General features: G+C 37.2%; 3 protein-coding genes across 3 annotated transcripts; all 3 read right to left on the bottom strand.

The window, feature by feature from the left end:
- Window positions 1–7,620: 7,620 nt before the first annotated feature.
- On the bottom strand, window positions 7,621–9,521 carry LOC104766133 (ubiquinol oxidase 1a, mitochondrial). Its single transcript, XM_010489958.3, has 4 exons — window positions 8,940–9,521; window positions 8,716–8,844; window positions 7,952–8,440; window positions 7,621–7,863 (listed from the first exon to the last, which is right to left on the bottom strand). The coding sequence occupies exons 1-4, from the start codon at window positions 9,342–9,344 to the stop codon at window positions 7,804–7,806; spliced, it is 1,083 nt and encodes a 360-aa protein (XP_010488260.1). The 5' UTR covers window positions 9,345–9,521; the 3' UTR covers window positions 7,621–7,803.
- A 2,230-nt stretch (window positions 9,522–11,751) lies between these two features.
- Window positions 11,752–12,891, bottom strand: LOC147920432 (uncharacterized). Its single transcript, XM_087501065.1, has 3 exons — window positions 12,135–12,891; window positions 11,946–12,031; window positions 11,752–11,826 (listed from the first exon to the last, which is right to left on the bottom strand). Exons 1-3 carry the CDS (start codon window positions 12,889–12,891, stop codon window positions 11,752–11,754), a joined length of 918 nt encoding a protein of 305 aa, XP_087357191.1.
- A 7,109-nt stretch (window positions 12,892–20,000) lies between these two features.
- Window positions 20,001–21,615, bottom strand: LOC104766131 (ubiquinol oxidase 1b, mitochondrial). Its single transcript, XM_010489957.2, has 4 exons — window positions 21,279–21,615; window positions 21,022–21,150; window positions 20,454–20,942; window positions 20,001–20,371 (listed from the first exon to the last, which is right to left on the bottom strand). Exons 1-4 carry the CDS (start codon window positions 21,552–21,554, stop codon window positions 20,312–20,314), a joined length of 954 nt encoding a protein of 317 aa, XP_010488259.1. The 5' UTR covers window positions 21,555–21,615; the 3' UTR covers window positions 20,001–20,311.
- Window positions 21,616–21,729: the final 114 nt, after the last annotated feature.

The raw sequence follows: 21,729 nt of genomic DNA, 5'->3' as shown, positions 1-21,729 counted from the left end.
TTATTTTGGACTTTTTAAACATGAGCTGCCACGTGTCAAGAGTTTGACATTACACGCTTCCGTCTGTATTATCGTTACCAATATTTTATTGACTTTACTCACTCTAGAAAAATAACATATTAAAAAACGACTAAAGAAACAATAAAATATATTGGTAGTCGGAAACATAAAAATAAAAATATTTTAAATTATAATAGTATATTATTGCAATTAAATAATTGTTTAAAAAAGGCTCCTCAGGGGTAGTGTACTGTTGTCCACTAATCGCTATGACTCGTGTGAAAAAAAAAATATATACTGACATAAACACGCACAAATATGATAATATTGTTTTATAAATTTCCAAAAAAAAAATGTCTTGAAAAGATGTATCACCGGTGATTACCGGTAGAAAGAGACAATGGTAAAGGAAATCAGACGATCAGAATGGAATCTTTGTGACTGATCCAACCGGTAAAAATTTAATCATATTCAGGTTCCCACTTCTCTACCTCTCTTCCGTCTTTATTTACTTTAAAAAAAAATCATTTCCTTTAAACTACTAAACAAATGGCTCATAAATAGTTTAATGTTTTTCTTTCTTTTCCATATTTCTTTTTTACGTGCAAGCAATTAAATTTACCTTTTCGAAGATGCCAGGTTTACAAAAGTTTATCTTTTTTTTACACTTTCAAAAGAAAAGATTAAAAACATCAAGTGAAAGTTTAAAATTCTAAATTCACAACTAGATGATGATCCGCGCCGGTAGTAAGGGGAAATAACCAATTTTATTATTTTTGTTGGTCATTATGATTATAACTATTATTATAATTATTTGATATTTTATATAATATAGTATTATTGTATGGTGTTTTCAATCCTATAATAATAATTGTTTTTTAATATAAAGATTAGTAAATATGATTGATGCTATATAAATTAGATTTAGCATGTAATGTAGTTATTTATAAGGGTTATTTTATATTAATTTCACCAACCATCACCTAATTTTTCACAAAATGCAAAATAGATTTAATAAAAGTTGCCAATAAGTATAATTTTTGAGTATGTTTAGCCCATTGTTAAGGGCCCAGTCCAAGATCCATCCCTTCATGTTTTTGTCGATGAAGATTTTTTTTTTGTTTGTTTCTTTTCCAGCAAAACAAATATAATAATTTTTTCTTCTTCTTCTCTCTGCAATTCGACGAAATCTCAGCTTCATATTTATAATCATCGATTTCTTTTTCGAAAAGTCCAACCTTAAATGTGCCAGAGAATCAACCCATCGATGTTGGGTCATGAGAGATTGCAAGATGGATTCTAAATCAAGGTGTGTTTAGGATCATTAATTAGATCAAGTTAGTTTATTATTTGGACATAATTAGTCGACAATATTCTTACTGATGTAATGTTTGAAAGAATTAGTTTAAAGATGTTCAATACGAATTTAGCTTTCAATCTGTAATTTTCGTTTTTTATTTTCAATTGGAAATCTTTCAAATCGTTAAATTTGATAGGAACTGTATTAACTTGTATCAACTGATGTCTGATTCTAATAAATTGCTAGAGATTGAGTATACTGTAGTTTATTATTGTATAATTGTAATGTATACATTAAATTAGCTCCACAAATGCATATTTGTTTTTGGGGTTTTCTAGTTTCTTGTAATGATGACATATGCGGTTTGGGTTTTGGTGTGTTGGTACTTCACAGCTCTACAAAAGGAGCTTTAAACATATGATTCTATCTTCTATGATATGGTGGCTAGTAAGGAGACCTTGAAAAACATAAGAAATCATATTGCAGCCAATAAGATCAAGACTTCAAGAGTTTTTGTTCAAGGGACTTCAATATTGCAGGTCAATATTTTTAAGAAAGTAACTTTTTATATATATTTTTTGTTTCTGGTTTTCCTGCTTGTGTTTTTTTAGCATTATAATTAGGTTCTTGTTCTTAAACAAAGTTAAAATTAAACACAAGAAAATATTAAATTCCCGAAAATCAACTTAAAAAGAAGTAAACATAAACCCAGAAATCTCTTAAAATACAAACCTTGAATTATTTTTGAAAGCTTGAAAGTCCTAGGTTGTAGAGTTTGATTACATAGAAAAAAGTTTATTGAAAAGAAAAAAGGAACTACTGAAAGTCAAACATAACTAAAGCCTTATTCTACCACTTGATTTAGGTCATTTAGATTCAATATCCTACATATTCTGAATCTTTGCTATCTCCATTGTCCTCCTCATAAGGGAGATCCTCATTTTATTTTCCACTTTCTGCTTTCACAATCTTCACTCCCTTCTTCTCCTCAAGTTTTTCCAATTTGATTGTCGTCACACTCATCAGCGTGTCGTCTTTTTTTTTCCAACGTGATTGACTTCCTGAAAATCTTCTTGTTGGTTGAGTATCCTTCATTGCTTTCTCTAAAGCTCTTTGATGATGGAGTAGCAAAAGAAGCAGATGCTTCACTGCTATTGGTAAGCATGTAATCCTGAATTTGAACATTAAACAAATTAAATTCACTTTGCACTTTATCCAAAAAAATATAAAATTTCTCATATATATGTCTATAAATAATATTAAAGAAATAACTACATGATTTGAGATAGGTTGCCTTGTCCTTTTGAATCATCAAGTTTAGATAACTTCACCACATATGTGCTTGGAGCTGCATTATTGGCAACACTTACGACATATTAGTATCTCTATGATTAATCTTCTAACACCACAGCTAGCAAAATGGTACTTACATCAGCATCATAAACCCCATCAAGTAAATCATTTGTAAATTAATCTTATAATACTACGGCCACCATGATGTTTTGAAAGTCGGGCAATGTGAGGTACATATCATCAGAGATGGAGAGACACATGGGGTTACATGAGTGTTGTTCGCAAAGCCCATCTTAAACGAATGGTTAGTAACCCTGAACTGGCCTCTCACCTGAGTAGTCCAAAATTTTCAATGACCCTCCACTCACCTTTTGTTATCTACCTCTCAATCTTGTTCACAAGTCCTTTCTTGATGGAAGCATGAATCTTGGCGCCCTGGTTATGATAGTAAAACAAAAACAAACATAGTCGTTAAAAAATTGTGTGTTTGATGGTGATTAAATGAGAGAATAAACTATTATAATTTGTGTATTTATAAAAAACTTACTTTGTGGTCAGCTAACACCATCTCCATTGTTTCTCCAGATTGGGTAGTGTACTTGGAAGCATATTGGGAGGACCTTAACTTGAACTCGCCACATGCTTTTGTAAGGTTTGACATCAGCAAGGTAATTTCATAGCCATAAGACCATTCACTTTGAGAAACTCTTTTGCTTAAAATAATAGGATAGCTGGTTGCATGTTTGTGGTGATGGTTTGTAGAATATTGCTAATAGTCTATTTATATAGAGAATGAAGTAGTATTTAGGTTACCTTTAACTTAAAGGGATAAGTGTTTAAGCTTATCATCAAGAAAAGATCATTCGAGATAAAAGATCTTACATGGAATATTTTCTAATTTTATGCTCAATGTATGCTCCCATATTTGACAGCATGTTCTTAAACGGTTTTACGATTTGGTAGATATGATAGTTGTGTATTCAAGATATTCTCGGTTCAGGTTCATAGATTAGTGGAGAGCCGGATTGTAGTTTTGATATTGAAATCTTATTTTGTGATTTTGATGAGATACTAAGGATATTGTTAGGGTTGCGAATCAGTTTTTAGCGGAATGATGGTGACGCCAAGAATTTTTTTGCAAAAGACGTATCGTAATGGTAATGCAAACAGATCTCATAATGCAATCTCATGTTTAATCATACACTCATGTAATTCCTATGCTATATATCACTTGTAGTGTTCATTAGCATTAGGAATTGGTATAAATTTAATTATTACTTAAAAGATGCAAATTAGTTAACAACATATAAAATACTTTTGTCGTGTTAAATCATGTTAGTTCTTATCTGAAATTCTTATGTTATATATCACTTGCGGTGTTCAATAACATTATGATTATGTCAACAAAATATAAAATGTTTTTGTCGTATGAGTTAATGTTATTTTAATATTAACTGTTTGTAATTTGTAACTAAATATGATTTAATATAATAGGTTATTTTTAATTGCTATTAATTAAGGTAACGATTTTCTGGTTATAACTATTTAATAATAAGATTTTATTATTATAGTTGTTATTAATATAGAGTAGTATTTTGTATAATATCTTATTTAAAGTATGGTTATTTGTTTAAAGGAATGTTTAAATAAGTATATAGAGATAAGAGACATAGAAAAAGCAAATCTTGATAATTCCTAGAATAGATTAGTCAAGTTGACATAACTATAACAATATTCTGTAATAACGATTTAAAATCTGGTCATATTTGGATATTTCTAAAATAGTAATAAAATCATATAATAAGTCTCTAGTTTTTTTTTTTTAATTAGGGAGAGAGAAGAAGCTAAACAATAACACCTACTATAAAGTTAGAGAAGTGGCCCCACCACCTCAATCTAAAAAAACTCATTAACTACAAAATCAACGGCTGATATCAGTTGTTGCCAATAGCCAAAAATTTCACACAGCCGTTGGATTAGTTTTCTTGTAAAATCTGACTTGGCAGAAAGCGTCATCCCGTAAAAAAGGCGTTGAGTTGGCACCCGACCGGTTGATCTGAACTGTTGATTAGAGGAAACAATCAACGGCTCAGATGAGAATGTGGGGACCTCTTTTGTATTCACTCAAGTCACGGTCACGGAACTTCCCAGAAGTGTGAGGTCCACAGTGTTAGCTGCCAATGTGGAATTGCTCCTCCTCTCTCTATCTATATATATTTTTATTTTTTAACCTTTTTCACTGCCAACGTACTATTTTTCACCTATATATTTTATCCAGTGGAAATCTCACAGTATAAATTATTTTTGTCTATGAGAAAAAAAAAGAGTACTATATTCTAAATAATAAAAAAGTGTTGGCATGTTGACAAATAAAAAAGTTTGGCTTGTTTCGCTATTTTTCGAAAGTAGTATTAACTGTAAAAGGTAATTTTGAATAGATATTTCTAGATATTAGGTTTTCTTGTCCAGTTTAGTTTCTGATATATTTTTAATTTTCTTTAAAAAAGTCTTCCTCCGATTGGACTTCCAATTTTTTTTAAAAAAATTAAGTGAAAAGATTGAAGTAGAAAATATATCATACTTTTTTTCCAAAATAAATATAACATACTTTAAGTTATACATTTGAAAAGAGAATAAAATTAACTCTGATTATATATATATACACTTAGTTAGGTTTGTGGATCTAAGATATTAAAGTGTTTTATAATTTTACCTTTGTTCAGTAAATCAAAATACCAAATTAAATTATATGATAACGAAATTTTATCATGTTAACACACCATTATTATCATATATCCTGAGCATGGTTTCGAAAACGTCATTTCTTACGAGTACAGCAAAATCATTCGTGTGGGGGGAGAGAATGAAATAGGAAAAGGAAACTAGAAAATACGGTAGTATTTCTACTTTTACTCCTAAACCTGATTTTTCAAATGTTTTAGTATATAGGTAGGTGTCTTACTATAAATTTATTTTTATATTATAATTTTTTTTTTAAATGGTGACCGTGACATGAATTAGGCCCACCCGAGCAGAAAAATATAGATTTTGTAAAATTGAATTTGGTCAATGGTATTCATGATAATTTTTTCGTATGCGAGTAATTAATAACAGTGGAGTAACTCTTCTTTAACCAGTTAGATAGATTCGCATAAATTTAATTTTAACGTTACGCGCGCTGATATAAAAGCGCGTGCAAATAAGAATCCTAAGATAGCCACGTGATTCCACGTGTTTTATTACCAACATGACACGTGGATGATCGCTCTCTCTCTTTTAATTCGTCGCCTTGGATCTTGTTTTTGTCGAAGCTACTCTCTACTCTCTTTTCGTTGCTTTTAAAATAAATAAATAAAAATAAAAACCGCTCTAAAGTCACGGTCGTTCACTTATATTAAACGTGACAGCCGCGTTAGTTGTTTACGTGGTAATCTTCTATTGGTGGACTTACGTTATCTAGCTTCTTTACGACAGTGAAAATGCCACGTCGGAGTGTAGTAGAGTCCCCCCACCCCCGCCTAATAAAACTTGTCGACGAATTAAAAAATTAACTTCATAAGAAATAAATACGTTTGACTGTGTAGGTAACACGTGGTGACTTTTACGAGTTATTGCTTTTTCCTACGTGGCAATAGTTTTGATCGTTCGCTTAACCCTAGCCGTCAAGAGGCAAAACGTTTTTTTCTTACTCAATCAGACAAATTATACATAAAAGCCATTATTTTTATTTGGCCTTAAACAATACGATGGTTTTTTTTTAATTAATTAACATTAAGTATCTTTGTATAACATCATATCTTTTTTTTTTCCTTTATTTGTCGTATGCAAAGATACGTTTATTACGTGTAAAAAAATAATCCCTTCATTAACGCACTAATAAGAGCATATCGAAAATTGCGAGCTCTAATTATTTTATAATATTTAAAACCATATAATATAAAATTATTTTATACAGCGAACATGGCACCATGACTGTTTCTTCATTATTATAATCATTGTTATCATTCAAATCTAGAAAATGCAAAGAGACGAAAGTACACATTGCCTCCAAATAATATTATTTTTATGCTATGAGACTAGATTAATCGTTGAAAGTATAAAAAAACATTACTTTAGTTGATAGAGGCTAGGCAACTGATTAGGACGTATTTTGATATTTATTTTATTATATCTATTCGATATTTTTTATATGAAGAAAAGTCAAAATATTTTTATTCCAACATTTAGTGTTGGATATATAATAATTTTATTATTTTTTTTCCGGATTTTAATAATTGATGAGAGAAGAGGGTATGTGGTAGCCTAGAAAAGCCCTTTGCTAAGGCTAAACCATTTTGCTGATTTTTTAAAATACTAATTAAGGTTTTTGGTAATTGCGATTTGCTATTACTTTGACCTAAACTTGCCATGATAGATTGAAAAGAATAGCCATGATAGATACTTATTTTTATAATGGGGACACAACTAATACAATTTTAATATTTTGGTGGTGGCATAAGGAGAGAGTCTCTCATACGTTTTGAAAGAAAGTGGTTATGTACACATAATCACCCAAAATTATTTTATTATTTGATTTAAACTTTCTCTATTATACAATTGATTGTTTTCTCTTAATTGTTCTGTTAATGTTTTTTTTTTGGTTTGTTTTGTATTTTCTTTTGAAAGTTTTAGGGGCCCGGAAAGAAAATAAAGACCCCCCATGCCATAAACAAAGGATCCACATCCACCGGGTCCTCAATTCTTTTTTCTTTTTCTTTTCCTGTTAATGTGTGTATTGAGGAAAAGAAAAAGTTGTAATTTTGTCAATAATATGTTTAATACATAGAGAAAGAAATATTAATTTACCTCAATAATAAAATGATGAGATGTCTATACGAAACTTTATAGTTATGAATTTATGATATTAGTGGTTCCTTACATGTTTGTGGGGTAGAGTTAGTAGCAGCTTCTACAAACGTCACAAAAGAGATAAAAATATGGCAAATATCAAAATAAAAGCCCATAAGCCCATAAAGAGGAAAAAGAAGGAAAGTAAATATTGCTTTCATTAAAAAAAAAAAACAGAGCATTCGTAGCAAATATAACATTCATAGTCATCACAGGTAAGCCGATTCCATGTTTGGCTCTAGTAGGGAGAGTTGATATATACAAATGAAAGAACTCAATTTCTTTAGAACTAAACTTGAGAAAAGGCTCTTCTTTAAATCAAATCAATGATACCCAATTGGAGCTGGAGCTTCCTTTAGTTCACGACCTTGGTAGTGAATATCCTGCAAAGAAATGTTTCATCAGTCAAAAAAGTTAAAGAGTTCGTTCAATTAAGATGGATGAATAGAGAAGAAGAGAAAAAGCACTTACAGATGCAAAATGGTTCACATCACGGTGATGCGCCTCGTCGGCACGAACAACCATCACAACATCACGGAGCGTAGCATCAGCAGGGAGCCTCCAGTAATCAATAGCAATAGCCGGAGCAGGAACGTTTTCAATGTTACCTTTGTCAAGTTCCTTGAGGAACTCAGTGTAAGAATGGATCGCTTCCTCTTCAAGGTACCCAACCATACGGTGAGCAAACTTGGGAGAGATGAGGTAACCAAGGAAATAGGCGTTAAAGAAAACTCCTTGCACAGTGATCACGAGAGCTCTCTCGTACCATTTGGGTTTCGCAACTTCCATGAAAGTCATGAGATGCATCCTCTCATTCTCCGCTTCCTCGAGTAAAGCTTTGATCCATCCTCCACTTTGCTCAAAACGACGGAGAGATTTGCAGTGTAGCAACATTCCTCCAACCATTCCAGGGACTGCTGCCACAGTTTCAAGCATCATAGCTCTACATCCATATCGCCTCTGCATTGACAATACCACAAATCAGAAAGTCCCCAAACATTTCCACTAATATATAATAAGAACTGTTTAGTCATTTACTAATCTCAACGAATCGTCTTAATTGGCAAGAATCCAAATCACTAACAAATGTAAACTATATAATATACAAAAAAAATGATTCCCAAAAACAAATAAAATTAAATATTGACTAGTTGCCAAAAAAAAGAAAGAATGAATCATATGTTTCCGTTTCGGAAAATTTCAAGATTTGGGGAAGAAGAAGACGAAGTGTGTACCTGGAAGAAGAGATCGGTAGGCCAACGAAGAGATTTAACAGTCCAATAAGCGATTCTATCAAGAAACGTCGTCGGAACATGATGCTTCTTCAGATCTATCGTCGTATCAGCTTTATAAGTCTCCCATGGCTGCAACGATCCAAACAAATTTCAACAAAACATACTCAAAAAATTGAATCAAGAACAACAACACTATAATATCTCGAAATCTATCATTAACGTACCCTGAAGCAGTTCCACTTCCATTCAGAACCATCTTCTTTAGTGATCTTATTAGGTTCAACACCCCAATAACTCATGATACCTTTCTCTCCCTTGTTGTTACCTCCGGCGCCGGCGTTTCCACCGGCAGATTCGTTCTCTGTTTTCTTCTGATTCGCCTCTTCCTCCTTCGTTTTCTCTCCAAGAGTAATCGTGCTTGCGAATCTCATACCTCCATTAACCGTCGGAGCTCTACTCCAGATCCAAGCAGAAGCAACCTCAGGCTTCAGAAGACGGCTAGCTGATAACGCCGCCTCGTGAGACGAAACCGCACGGATCGTAGCAGTAGTCGTCGAGAAGAACAAACGAGGTCCAGCCGCCGCTAAAAGCGATTTCGCCGCCTTGGCTCCACCGCGACTCATCATCATTGTACAGATCGGAGAAATCAAATCCAAGAATTTACGAAAATTGTATGAGGAATATTTTTTTTTTGGGTTTACTTTTGTCGTCTTATGCTCTTCTCACGAAGGTGTCGAGCTGGGATTTTATATACTAAGAAAACGACGGTCGGTGATTAGTTTTATTGACGTATATGTAACGAGATTATGACACGTGAAACTAGGTATAACAGTTTTTTTGTGTGGTGTATATTAAATGACTGCGTTACCCTTGAGTACATGAGAGAGACTTCCTTTATGACTTTGCTTTGACTGAGGGTGTTTACGTAAATTTAGGCGGTGAAGATTTTTCTTGGAGACCAAGGCCTACTTTTTTCTTGGAGACCAAGTTCGAAATAAAGTTCTATTTGCATACGTGGAGGAGTGCGTTTCTTATATTTTTAAGAAAAAAAAAATGAGCTGGATCTGTTTTGTGAAAATGCGTGATCCGCTACGGAGATCTACACACATCTTTTTTATGGTGTTTTTTTTTTTCATGTGCGATTCTTCATCATTCATCCATTTTTTTTTTACTGTGACAATCATTGACAGATTATATATATTTTATTTGAGTTCTATGTTAATGAAATAATTATTACATTTACGTAATTATTTAGTTAAATATATATATATATATATATATATGCAGATGTTGGATTTTTTTTGTGAGTAAAAAAATCAGCTCAAACCAGCCAATTTTGGGAAATGTTGTCTACAAATAAAACATGATACAGAGAGACACATGCGCCTTACATGCTAAAGAATTCGCTCGTACATTAGCTTATCGAGAAACATAAAGCAAAGAAAAGGAAGAAAACTCCTCCCTTTCCATCTGAATGTCGTCGAGGTATGTTGCAAACGCTGGTCAATCAGTAGGAGAAGACACCATCTTCACCAAGTCTGAGCAGTCGGTAAGAAAAACCACATCCCGGAAGTCATGTCCAATCATACAGCGCATCGCCCAGACGAAGGCTTCCACCTCAGCATGTAACGGGGATAAACTTCGCCGGAAATTTGTCGCTCCAAACACCGGTGGCGAGCCTTGTGACGAGACACAGCACCATCCTGCACCTGCAAAAACATCAGTCGCCTTCCAAGAGCCGTCCACATAACATCTATGTCCCGTAAAAACCCGGGGAAGCGATATGCCCACGCGAGGCCCAGACGGTGGACATAGAGGTGTGGAGAGGATCTCCTCCCCCTCGTTACCCACCTGAGCCTCCTGCCAGGTTAAAGCCTCGCCTTCCCCCACCCGGACAACCACATCTGGGCATTCAGCCTAGTTCTCAAAAACACGTGCATTCCGAGCTTTCCAAATATACCACATCAGCCAAGAAAAGGCAGAGATATGTGAACCCAGACCTTTAGGGTCTAGAAAATGATCTAGATTAGCATACACAGACCCCGTCGGAAAAAGGTGCGGTCCCACTGGTACATGGGCTAAAGCCCAAACCTGTCGGGCCGGCGGACACAAAAAGATGGCATGATTGATATCTTCCGCCTCCATCCCGCACCATGTGCAAACAACATCGCAACTCACCCCTCCTCCCCCCGACGGCGCAAGTTAGTCGATACCGAAATATAACCCGATAATACTTGCCACATAAAAAACTGTAATTTCGGTGGACAATGTACCTGCCAAACCCTAGCAAGAAGGGGAGTAATCTCTGGCCCATAGCCCAAAGCCCGAAAGGGTCCAAAGAAATCCAAACGTGCCGTCTCATACCCATATTTGACTGTATATTTCCCAGTTTTAGTAAAATGCCACCCTAAATAATCATCTTTTGATCTACCACCAAGAGGTATAGCCTAAATCAGTGAAACATCCACATGATCAAAATGCTAGGTGAGCAGATCCTTACGCCAAGAATTAGTCTGACGATCAATCAAGTGGGGTAACCGGAGAGTTGGGTCCATAAAAGGACCGTTACTTAAGGCCGGTCTCGGGAAATGAGCTGGAACCCAGGGATCACTCCAGATAGAAATAGAGGCCCCTGAGCCAACCCGTGTAATAAGTCCTTTGTTCACCAGAGAGCGAGCAGAGACGATGCTCCTCCACCCGTACGAGGGTGAATTAGATCGTATTGGATCCATAGGATCTGAGTTCCGATAATACCTACTTTTGAAAACCCGGGCAAATAGGGAGTCTGAATTATCTATCAGTCTCCACAATTGCTTAGCCAGCAACACCGTAATGAAATCATCAACGCTCTTGAAACCCAGGCCACCCAAATGTTTGCTACAACAAAGCCGCTCCCAAGCGATCCAATGCATACCCCCAGCCTGTCCATTCGTACTCCACCAGAAATTTGCCACTGCACTGGTCAGTTTTGATGTAATTGCCTTTGGCAGATGATAACAAGACATCACAAAAGTCGGGACAGCCATCGCGACAGACTTAATCATAACCTCTTTTTCCCCTTTCGAGAGTAACCGCGTTGACCAGCCAATTGTGCGACTCTCTAGACGATCTCTAACATAAGCAAAAACCTTAGTTTTAGACCCCCCCAGACTCTCAGGGATTCCCAAATAAAAACCCATACCCCCCAGATTGGTAATCCCTAGAACCCCCTATATTTCAGTCTGTACTACCGCGTCAACCATGTGACCAAACTGAATCGAAGACTTCGCCAAATTAATCTGTTGACCCGAGACCCCTTCATACTGCCGTAAGATATCTAAAAACACCCTGCATTGATCCTTATCAACCTTACAGAAAAAGACTGTCATCCGCAAATAGTAAGTGGGTAATTGGAGGACACTTGTTTGCCACCTTAATACCCGTAATCTGCTTATCTGCCTCCGCCTTCCGTACATTTGCAATAAGGACCTCTGTGCATAATATGAACAAATAAGGAGACATCGGAACCCTCTGTCGTAGACCCCGCTCCGGAACAATTAAACCATTAGGTTGCCCAATGAGAAGAACCTGATACTCCACCGAAGAGACACAAAACATTATCCAGGAGATCCATCGTTCCGCAAATCCCATTCTACGAAACAAAGCCTCGAGAAAGCCCCGCTCAACTCTATCATACGCCTTACTCATATCCGTCTTTATCGCCATAAATTTGCCTTGGCACGATTTATTCGTCCTCAGCCCATGAAACAAATAAGGAGACAGCAGATCCCTCTGTCGCAGACCCCGCTCCAGAACAATTAAACCATTAGGTTGCCCAATGAGAAGAACCTGATACTCCACCGAAGAGACACAAAACATTATCCAGGAGATCCATCGTTCCGCAAATCCCATTCTATGAAACAAAGCCTCGAGAAAGCCCCACTCAACTCTATCATACGCCTTACTCGTATCCGTCTTTATTGCCATAAATTTGCCTTGGCACGATTTATTCGTCCTCAGCCCATGAAACATCTCCTGAGCGATCAAAATGTTGTCCGAGATCAAACGACCCGGAACAAAAGCCGACTGCGTCTCCGAAATTAGACCAGGTAATAGCGCCTTAAGTCGTTGACACAAAACTTTAGACAGAATCTTATACCCCACATTACACAAGCTAATGGGACGCAACTCCGCCATCCGCATCAGTTTGGGCACCTTAGGGATAAGACAAATATGCGTTCGATTTAAAATTTTATCAAAAACACCCTCATCAAGAAAGTGATTGACCATAGATACAAGATCAACTTTCACAACGGTCTATGCCTTCTGGAAGTACAAAGCAGTCATCCCATCCGACTCTAGTGCTTTATCCGGGTGCATCATAAACAATGTCTGTTGAACCTCTGCTTCCGTAGCCGGGGCTGTTAACCGAACATTGTCCGCGTCAGTAATGACAGTGTGGACCTCCCGTAAAGCATCATCAAAACTAACAGGGTTAACTGTAGTGAACAGTTCCTCGAAATACGAGACATCCATATCACAGATATCCGCATCATCCATAGACCAAACATCCTGTTTGTTGTAAAGTCCAACAATCATATTACGAGCCCGGCGCTGTTTTGTTTGCGCTTGGAAATATTTTGTATTTTTGTCCCCCACCCGCATCTACCGATTCATACTTTTCTGATACCAATGAATTTCCTCATCCATGTATGCCTCAAGCAACTGGGAATTTAAGTCCGAGGTTAACTCTGGTGCAGACGCATCAGCAGCCTGAGCCACCTCCAACTGTCGTTTGAGGTTCTCGATCAAAACCCTACCATATGGGGCTTGTGTCTTGCGCCAGCGCGAAATCGCCCACCAACAAGTCACAATCTTATCCACAAACCTTGGCGATCCCTGGTCCTGGTCAGCATGCCAACCAGACGAGATTACCTCCATTAAACCCGCCTTACCAACCCAACGCCGATCAAACATAAAGCTCCGCCTCCCCCGCGGCCTCTTTGCACCTATACTAGTCATAAGGGGCATGTGATCTAACGCGATCATCGGTAAATATTCGATCACCGTATCCGAGAATAAATCATGCCAATCCTCATTACCTAAGGCTCTATCCAGCCGACACCTGATAGGCTTCTTATCACGCCAACCCCTCCAGGACAAACAATCACCCAGATATGGGAATTCCAAAAAACCACAATCCCGAATCATCCCATTAAAGACAAGAAAAGAAGAAGCAGGACGTAACCGCCCTCCACGTTTTTCATGGTTACCCGTTAATTCATTAAAATCCCCAATAAGAAACCAAGGTGTGGACCGAGTAGTACCAATTCTTATCAACCGTTTCCAAACCAAATCGCAGTTTTTGGGAACTGGATACCATAAACGAAGGTTAAATTAATAACACGGCCTTTGAAACACGCTTCAACATCAATTAATCTATTCGATTCCATTAAAATTGAAACATTAAAAGCATCTTTATTATAGAATAAAGTCAAACCACCACTACAACTAACATGTTCCACTGTTTTCAAATCAGTATAGCCAAAATGGCCTACAAATTTTTCCAAAAAAGAAAAAGACTGTTTTGTTTCCATAAGAAATAAAAAATCTGGCCTATGTTTATTCCAGAGATCCCTAAGATTCCCTATAGAGGCCTTATTACCGAGCCCTTGGCAATTACAGCTTAATACATTCATCTAACAATTTTTGGTTTGGGTGGTTTGTCACCCCTTGGCCCCGCCTTTTGCCCCGTCCTGAGCCTTTGGAACAGGTCCACTCTCGCCAGCACTCGGCCCATGCGGAGGTCGTCGCCTTGGCGATAGTAGCATATGCGCATTGCGCTTCCTCGCACTTACACCCCTTAGCACCAGACCACGACCCTTCTTCACCTTTGCCCCATCAGCTTGCGAGCTGGTATCCTCCATTGCAACCTCCCCTGTGGCACCGTCATCACTCCCTAAATCCTCCTCCAAATCATCAAAGGTATCATGTTCCTCCTCCATCACCCCAACATCCACCCCCCCCCACAAGGTCCCCCTGAAAACCTCCCGATCCCAAATCACTCCCCTGGACTCCCGCAACATCCAATAAAATCGTTGATTCCAAACCCTGACCTGGAATGGACTCACCGCAAACCACATCAGCTCCGCCAGCAACTATGGAAGCTGTGATGGGAACCACAGTAACATCCAACCGTGACTCCTCCGGACCCCTGACTTCAACCGGAGGGACAACATTTGATAACCCCGTAACAGCAACAGGAGCAGTGACCATACCACCAGACGCCGACAACACACCTTCACCCCCAACCAACTCAGTCGAAACTTCCATAATTTGGCCCTCCTCAACGACCTCCCCCTCCACTGCAGGAGAGACCAATGAACCCCCAACAACACTCTCATCCTGAAACAAAGACTTCCTGACAACCCTCTGCGGTTGAGTAGGCACCCGCTGCGACTCTATCTCCATAATGACCGGCTCTCAGACCCTCTCATCACGATGACGTCCCTGTCCCCTTGCCATCCCTTGATGGCCATGGGAGTCCTGCGAAGTTCCCAATGTGAAGACCTCTTGGCACGATAGGAGGGACCAGCCACCTGATCCACTCTAGGTTTAGAAGAGCCGTGAGTGGTATTCTGATGGCGCCCTTTATTGGAACCAGTTCCACCTCTAGCGTCTGCCAAAACCACCCCTTTGTAACTCAACATTTAGCCCTGGTCGCTACTCACCTCAGACTCAACCCGACCCCCTCATGAAGATGAAAGTCCTAATCTTGGACAAATGGTTTCATCATGGCATAAACTGAAGCAAGACTTACACCAACCGTACATACGCTCATAATGAAGTTTGACGATCGTCACCTCTCCATTAAAAAACTCGATATCCATCTCAAAACAGAGAGGCTTAAGACCATCAATCGTAACATGAACCATCCCTCTGTCAATATCCACATCTTCCACAACCCCCAAAGCCGAACCAATATCTCTGAAAGTGGGTTCCACCCATAACTGAATTGGCACATCGGAGACACGAATCCAGAACTTTAAAGACGATGGATAAGCCGGATCCACCACTGGAGTCCAGCGAACCAGAGAAACCATCTAGGAATCAAAATGAAAAGGCTCCTTCTTCATTACCTCCACAATGTCAGCTTCCTCATCAAAATCAAACTAGAACTTCCCCGAACCCAACTCAGCACCAGAAACTCTGCCCTCCACCTGCCAAATCCGCGACATCATGATCAGCAAGGACTTCATGTCTTGGACTTGAGGGTTAAAGCACCGCCCAATGACCGTCTTAGAATAACCCGCAATGCGAGCAGAATTATCAAAAACGAAACCTTGATCTTCCGTCGTGGTCGTGAGACATCCTCCGACAAACCAGCCAAACCCTTCCCCATAAGACCACTTTGAGCCATGACAAGACGAATCAAACGCAAACAAAGAAACACAAAAGTAACTTCCCGCAAAGAACAACGAAAAGGATGGAACAACGAAAAGGATGAAGTCGAGACCAGAGAGGAAATCGAAATAGGAAAGCGAGATCGATTAGAGATGATCCGATTCTAACCAAAGACAAATCCCTGGCAGTAATCTCCCAATCCTGACGACAGATCCTCAGCAAATCCTGCTCGATATCGCCCAATAAATCCAAAGCCAAATGATAAATAAATCGAGACCAGAGAGGAAATCGAAAAAGGAAGGCGAGATCAATTAGAGATGATCTGATTCCAACCAGATACAAATCCCTGACAGACATCCCCCAATCCCGAAGGCCGATCCTCAGCAAATCTTGCACGATGTCTCCCAATAAAGCATTTGATTCCTTTAGAACCCCAAAAACCATATCCCACCCATTAAGATTCATAAATCTCTCCCATTCTGAAGAGAACCAAATTATAGAAACCCATATACACTAAATATCCCCAAATCCAACTTCCAAATCAGGTATCCGCTTCATCAATGTCCCGAAATTTTTGCTTGCCCAAAAATCCCCAATATCCCGAAACTCGATCCCTAAGAATCCACCAAAGGAAAAAACTCCGAAAGCAACCCAACCAATCTCCAACAGATCCGTTGATGGAAACCAATGTAAATCCACATCCTTCGACCAGACAAACCACCTGGATCATCAGATAATCAAAACCCTAGAATCGCCCTTGCCATCGCCGCTCTCTCAGTTTTAGTATGAATTTATAAAAATTTTATGCATATGTTGGACTATTTCGTTAATGTAATCATTTTCTGATAATTTTGTGTTTCCACGAATAAAAAAGCCATTTTCAAGGTTTTAAGTTGCAAATTTGTCATTTTAGTGGTTTATTATCGGAGTTTTAAATTTTGAAGGTTAAAAGAAGAAGTAGTTGCTACAATTAGAAGGTTTTTTAAATAAAATTTTCTTTAAAAAAGTGGATAAAAAAATTTAGGATTCAAAAATACTTTCTCTTCTTACTTATTTGAGGGCTAACGTTGTGAAACAAATATATTTTTGTCCAAATAATCAGTATTGAATGATTAATGTATGTTATATGATTAGATTATATACTAAATCCTCTTGTTTTTTTTAATAGGAAGCATGTATAATATCGTCTTTATTTTGTCAAAACAAAAACAAATAAAGATTTTGAACTACAAGATTAAGTGACATCCTGTCGTCAATATCATCTTTATTTTGTCAAAACAAAAAAAAACAAAAAAAACTCTAAACTGTTATTTTAAAAAGAGAAATATGCTAGACTAGCACTATTCTAGGTTTTTCTTTCAAAGTTAGCACACGCTCAAGTTTTTCTAAAATTAATTATTATATTAAATAATGACAAAAAGAGAAAAAAAAAAATAATAATCAGTCTTACAAGAAGCTTAGGGTCGTACTAAATCGGCAAAATCTCCGACGAATTCACAAACTCTGTTTTTGAGGAAAGAGCATGTGTTTGGAGCTTGGGTTTTCACAACGAAAACTAGATTTGGAGGGAAGAACTGATAGATTTCGATTTGATTGTGGTGTTGATGAAGACGATGAGCTTGATTTTTGGCATACAACAAATCCACCGCCACCGTTGTTTAAGTCCCGCGAATTCCCACGGCCACGAAAACGGACTCAGCGACGGTGAGCTTCAGTGAGAGAATCTTGTTTGCTGTTCACGTTGATGATGAAGATGGGAAAATGTGCACTTGAATGGAAGTTTCAGTTCGTCATTATGGAAGGTCTTCCTAAAATTCAAGAACACCTTCCTAAAAGCTACGGAATCCTTCCTAAATTTTTTAAAAATGTGTTTTTAAATCTTTTTCTATGTCTTTTGCTTTATTGTATCACATATTACTTCATTAGTGAGGTATAATGATTTGACTATGTGCACATATTGGTGTTTTACAATAAAGGTAGCAAATAGAAATATCCAACATGATGTTTTAGGAAAATCTTCTTAAATGTCAATGACTTCTTCCTAAATTTCAAGGAGTTCTTCCTAAACGTCAATGACTCCTTCCTAATGCTCTTTTTTTCTTTTCATGACGGTCTTCCTGAAATTCAAGAAATCATTCATAAATATATGATAATCCTTCTTGAATGTGTACATTCAAATCCTTCTTATATGTTTACCGATGAAAACATAGCTATCTACCAAAATATCGAGATAATTAATACAAAACCTTCCTGAATATGTTTTAAAACAAGTCTTGTGATGGAAACCATCCAAACTATCTTTCATAACCAAAATCCTAATGCTAAAACAAAAACCATGTGAATACAAAGAATCAAACTGTAAATACTTCAATCTCATATGGCAACTGAAGCCTTCAATCTTGTATGAGCACCGTTCATCTTTGATTATGAGTGTTATTGCAGCTCCAATTCTCCCTAAACTTTTTATGAAGGTCATCCTGAAGTTCAAGGAAACTTTCTTGAATTTCGTTCAATCCTTCCTGAATTTTCATAAGATGGAAGTAATAACCTATATATCTTAGAGCATACGTGAAAACTAAAAAAGAGCAGAACATATTAACAAACAACAATATGTGTAAGACCATCCCAGAAAAAAGTATAATATAATAACAAAGAGATCATGAATCTAAGAAAACATAAGATTAGGGTACAAAAATAAAGAGACAATATAATAAGAAAGGATGGAATTTTCCAGTACCAAGTAAGCATCAAAGCACAAGGAGCAACACAAGTCCTCAAGTAAGCAATTGTAGCCTCATGTGTTCCTTTTCTCTCGGTAATTCAATAAATTTCTTCACAAGAAAAAACAAAATAGAACAAGAGTTACATGGTTTAAAATAGATCCTAGACATTTAGCTATGACCAAACATATAAAAAAAATGATAACTTTTAAGTCATTTCATATATTTTGCTAGTAACGTTTTACAAACTGTGGCTTAAACATTTCACAAAATTGTATCTAAAGACAATAGACCTTACGTACCCATCTCTTCAAGAACCAAACCCCTCAAACTGTCTAGTCTTTGCTACCATACTCATCATGGAATTTCTATGCAGCCCAACAGATAATACAACATAAAAGTTGTAGGTTCTTGAATCATGAGCTAACCCTGGTTTCTTTGCAGCCCAACAAAAGAACATAATTACAGGTTTCCGAGTATGTTGAAACTGTTCTAAAACCACTTTGATCAGATCGTTATCTACTTCCTCGGGATTAGTACTCGATTCAACACCAGTGACTCCAATTTCATCAATAACATCATTATAATCTTCAGATTCAATTTCACCATCACTAACATCAGAACTACCACTAGAGAAAGCTCTAAAACCAAGGCTCACATCAAACAAAAGTGTAGAGAATAGAAAGGAAAAGACCTAGCACCGAAAAACCAAACTTCCTCTTCTCCTCTCCCATCGATTATGTAACTTTTACAGGAATTAAATCCATCCAAATTGAACATTATCGATGCTTGGGCTCCTCTGCTATGTGTCAATCATTGACTTCAACTTCATCATCAGTTAGATTTGGAATCGGAGAGAAGGAAGAGTGAGAGAGAACAGATGGTGGTTGCAATGTCACGATCATGACTTCGACACTGTTTTAGTTTTATTAATATTTTTTAATAAAATATAATTTTGTGCTAGTTTTGGAACATTTCAAAACATCTACTAATTGTGGAAGAAAAACTTAAAATAGTGCTGTTTTTGTCAATTGCCGTTTAAAAAGTGGGTTTAGCGTTTGGGAGAGTGTTTTACTTTTAGTTTAGCATAGTTAGAAAAAGTGCACATTGTTTGAAGAAGATTGAACATAATACCAAAATAATGATTTCATCCGGCATAAATTATAGTAACCAAAATAACCGTTTACCAAAGCAAATCAAACCGACTAATATGGGTCAGAGTATTCAATATCCATTACAATATTTAGTACTACAAGAAATGGAATTGGCAATGATTCTTTCTTTTTACTTATGATTTTGAAAAAAAATTGGAACCATGTTTGAGCACTTTCCAACACAATCCTTATTAGTTATTACTCTTTCCCCAACACTAAATTTTAAGGTTTTAACTAAGACCATTATAAAAGCCCATTTAGGAACAAAGAAAACAAAAGTTGACAGTAATAATAATAGAGCGTCAAAGCGACAAAACATAGTTGGAGAAGCTCTTAGATTCAATGATATCCGATAGGAGCTGGAGCTTCTTTCAGCTCACGACCTTGGTAGTGAATATCCTGCATTTTATTATACAACCCATTAAAACAATTTACGATCTTCCAAATATATATACATGACACACAAACACACACAACTTACGGATGCATAGTGGTTAACGTCACGGTGATGGGCCTCATCAGCACGGACCACCATTACAACATCACGGAGCGTCGCGTCCGCTTCAAGCCTCCAGTAATCAATTGCAATAGCCGGTGCAGGGACGTTTTCAATGTTACCATTATCAAGTTCCTTGAGAAATTCAGTGTAAGAGTGGATTGCTTCTTCCTCAAGGTATCCAACCATACGATGAGCAAACTTGGGAGAGATTAGGTATCCAAGGAAATAAGCGTTGAAGAAAACGCCTTGAACGGTGATCACAAGAGCTCGTTCGTACCAATTTGGTTTCGCAACTTCCATGAATGTCATTAAGTGCATCCTCTCGTTCTCTGCTTCTTCGAGTAGGGCTTTGATCCAACCACCACTTTGTTCAAACCGCCTAAGCGATTTGCAGTGGACTAGCATCCCTCCAACCATCCCTGGAACCGCTGCTACCGTTTCTAGCATCATCGCTCGGCATCCGTACCGCCTCTGCCATTAAAATTAGTCCAAAACATACAAAGCTTTTGAAACGATGTATAAAAATCATACAAGTCGTATGACTCTATACCTGGAAGAAGAGATCAGTAGGCCATCGAAGAGATTTAACAGTCCAATAAGCTAATTTGTCTAGTAACGTCGATGGAACATGATGCTTCTTCAAATCTATCGTAAGATCTGATTTATAAGTGTCCCATGGCTACCATTATTCCAAGACAACAACAAAATTCAAACCATAAACACAAATGCACATATTAATCGAACAAGCGAGTAACAACAAGAAACATAATATAGTAATATCATATTACTAATATGTAACGTACGTACCCGGAAGCAACTCCATTTCCATTCAGTTCCATCTTCTTTGGTGATCTTCATCGGCTTCACGCCCCAATAACTAACGATTAATTGCTCCCCTTTGTTACCTTGATCATCCTTGCCACCGCTAGATCCTTTCTCCTCCGTCGTTTTCTTCTTCTCAAATGTCATCTTGCTGAGATCTCTCACGCCACCCATCGCCGCCAGAGCAACTCTAGGCTTCAAAAGATGGGTGTGAGTCACAGCATTTGCCTTTACCTTGGCTCCATAGCGACTCATCATCATTTGTGCAGATGGAAGATGAAAGTGTTTTTTCTTATCTTTTTAATTTTTTTTTTTTTTTTGCATTTTGTAACTCCTCAACGGCTATCTATTTATAGCAATTACGGAACTCTAGCATCATTGTATACAAAACGAAAAAATCGTCTACGATTTGACTAAAAGACTTGTAGCACACGAA

This window comes from Camelina sativa, chromosome 19, assembly GCF_030686135.1.
Source record: "Camelina sativa cultivar CO46 ecotype springtype chromosome 19, ASM3068613v1".
In the NCBI taxonomy this organism is placed as follows: domain Eukaryota; kingdom Viridiplantae; phylum Streptophyta; class Magnoliopsida; order Brassicales; family Brassicaceae; genus Camelina; species Camelina sativa.
This window is presented reverse-complemented; position numbering and strand designations above follow the sequence as displayed.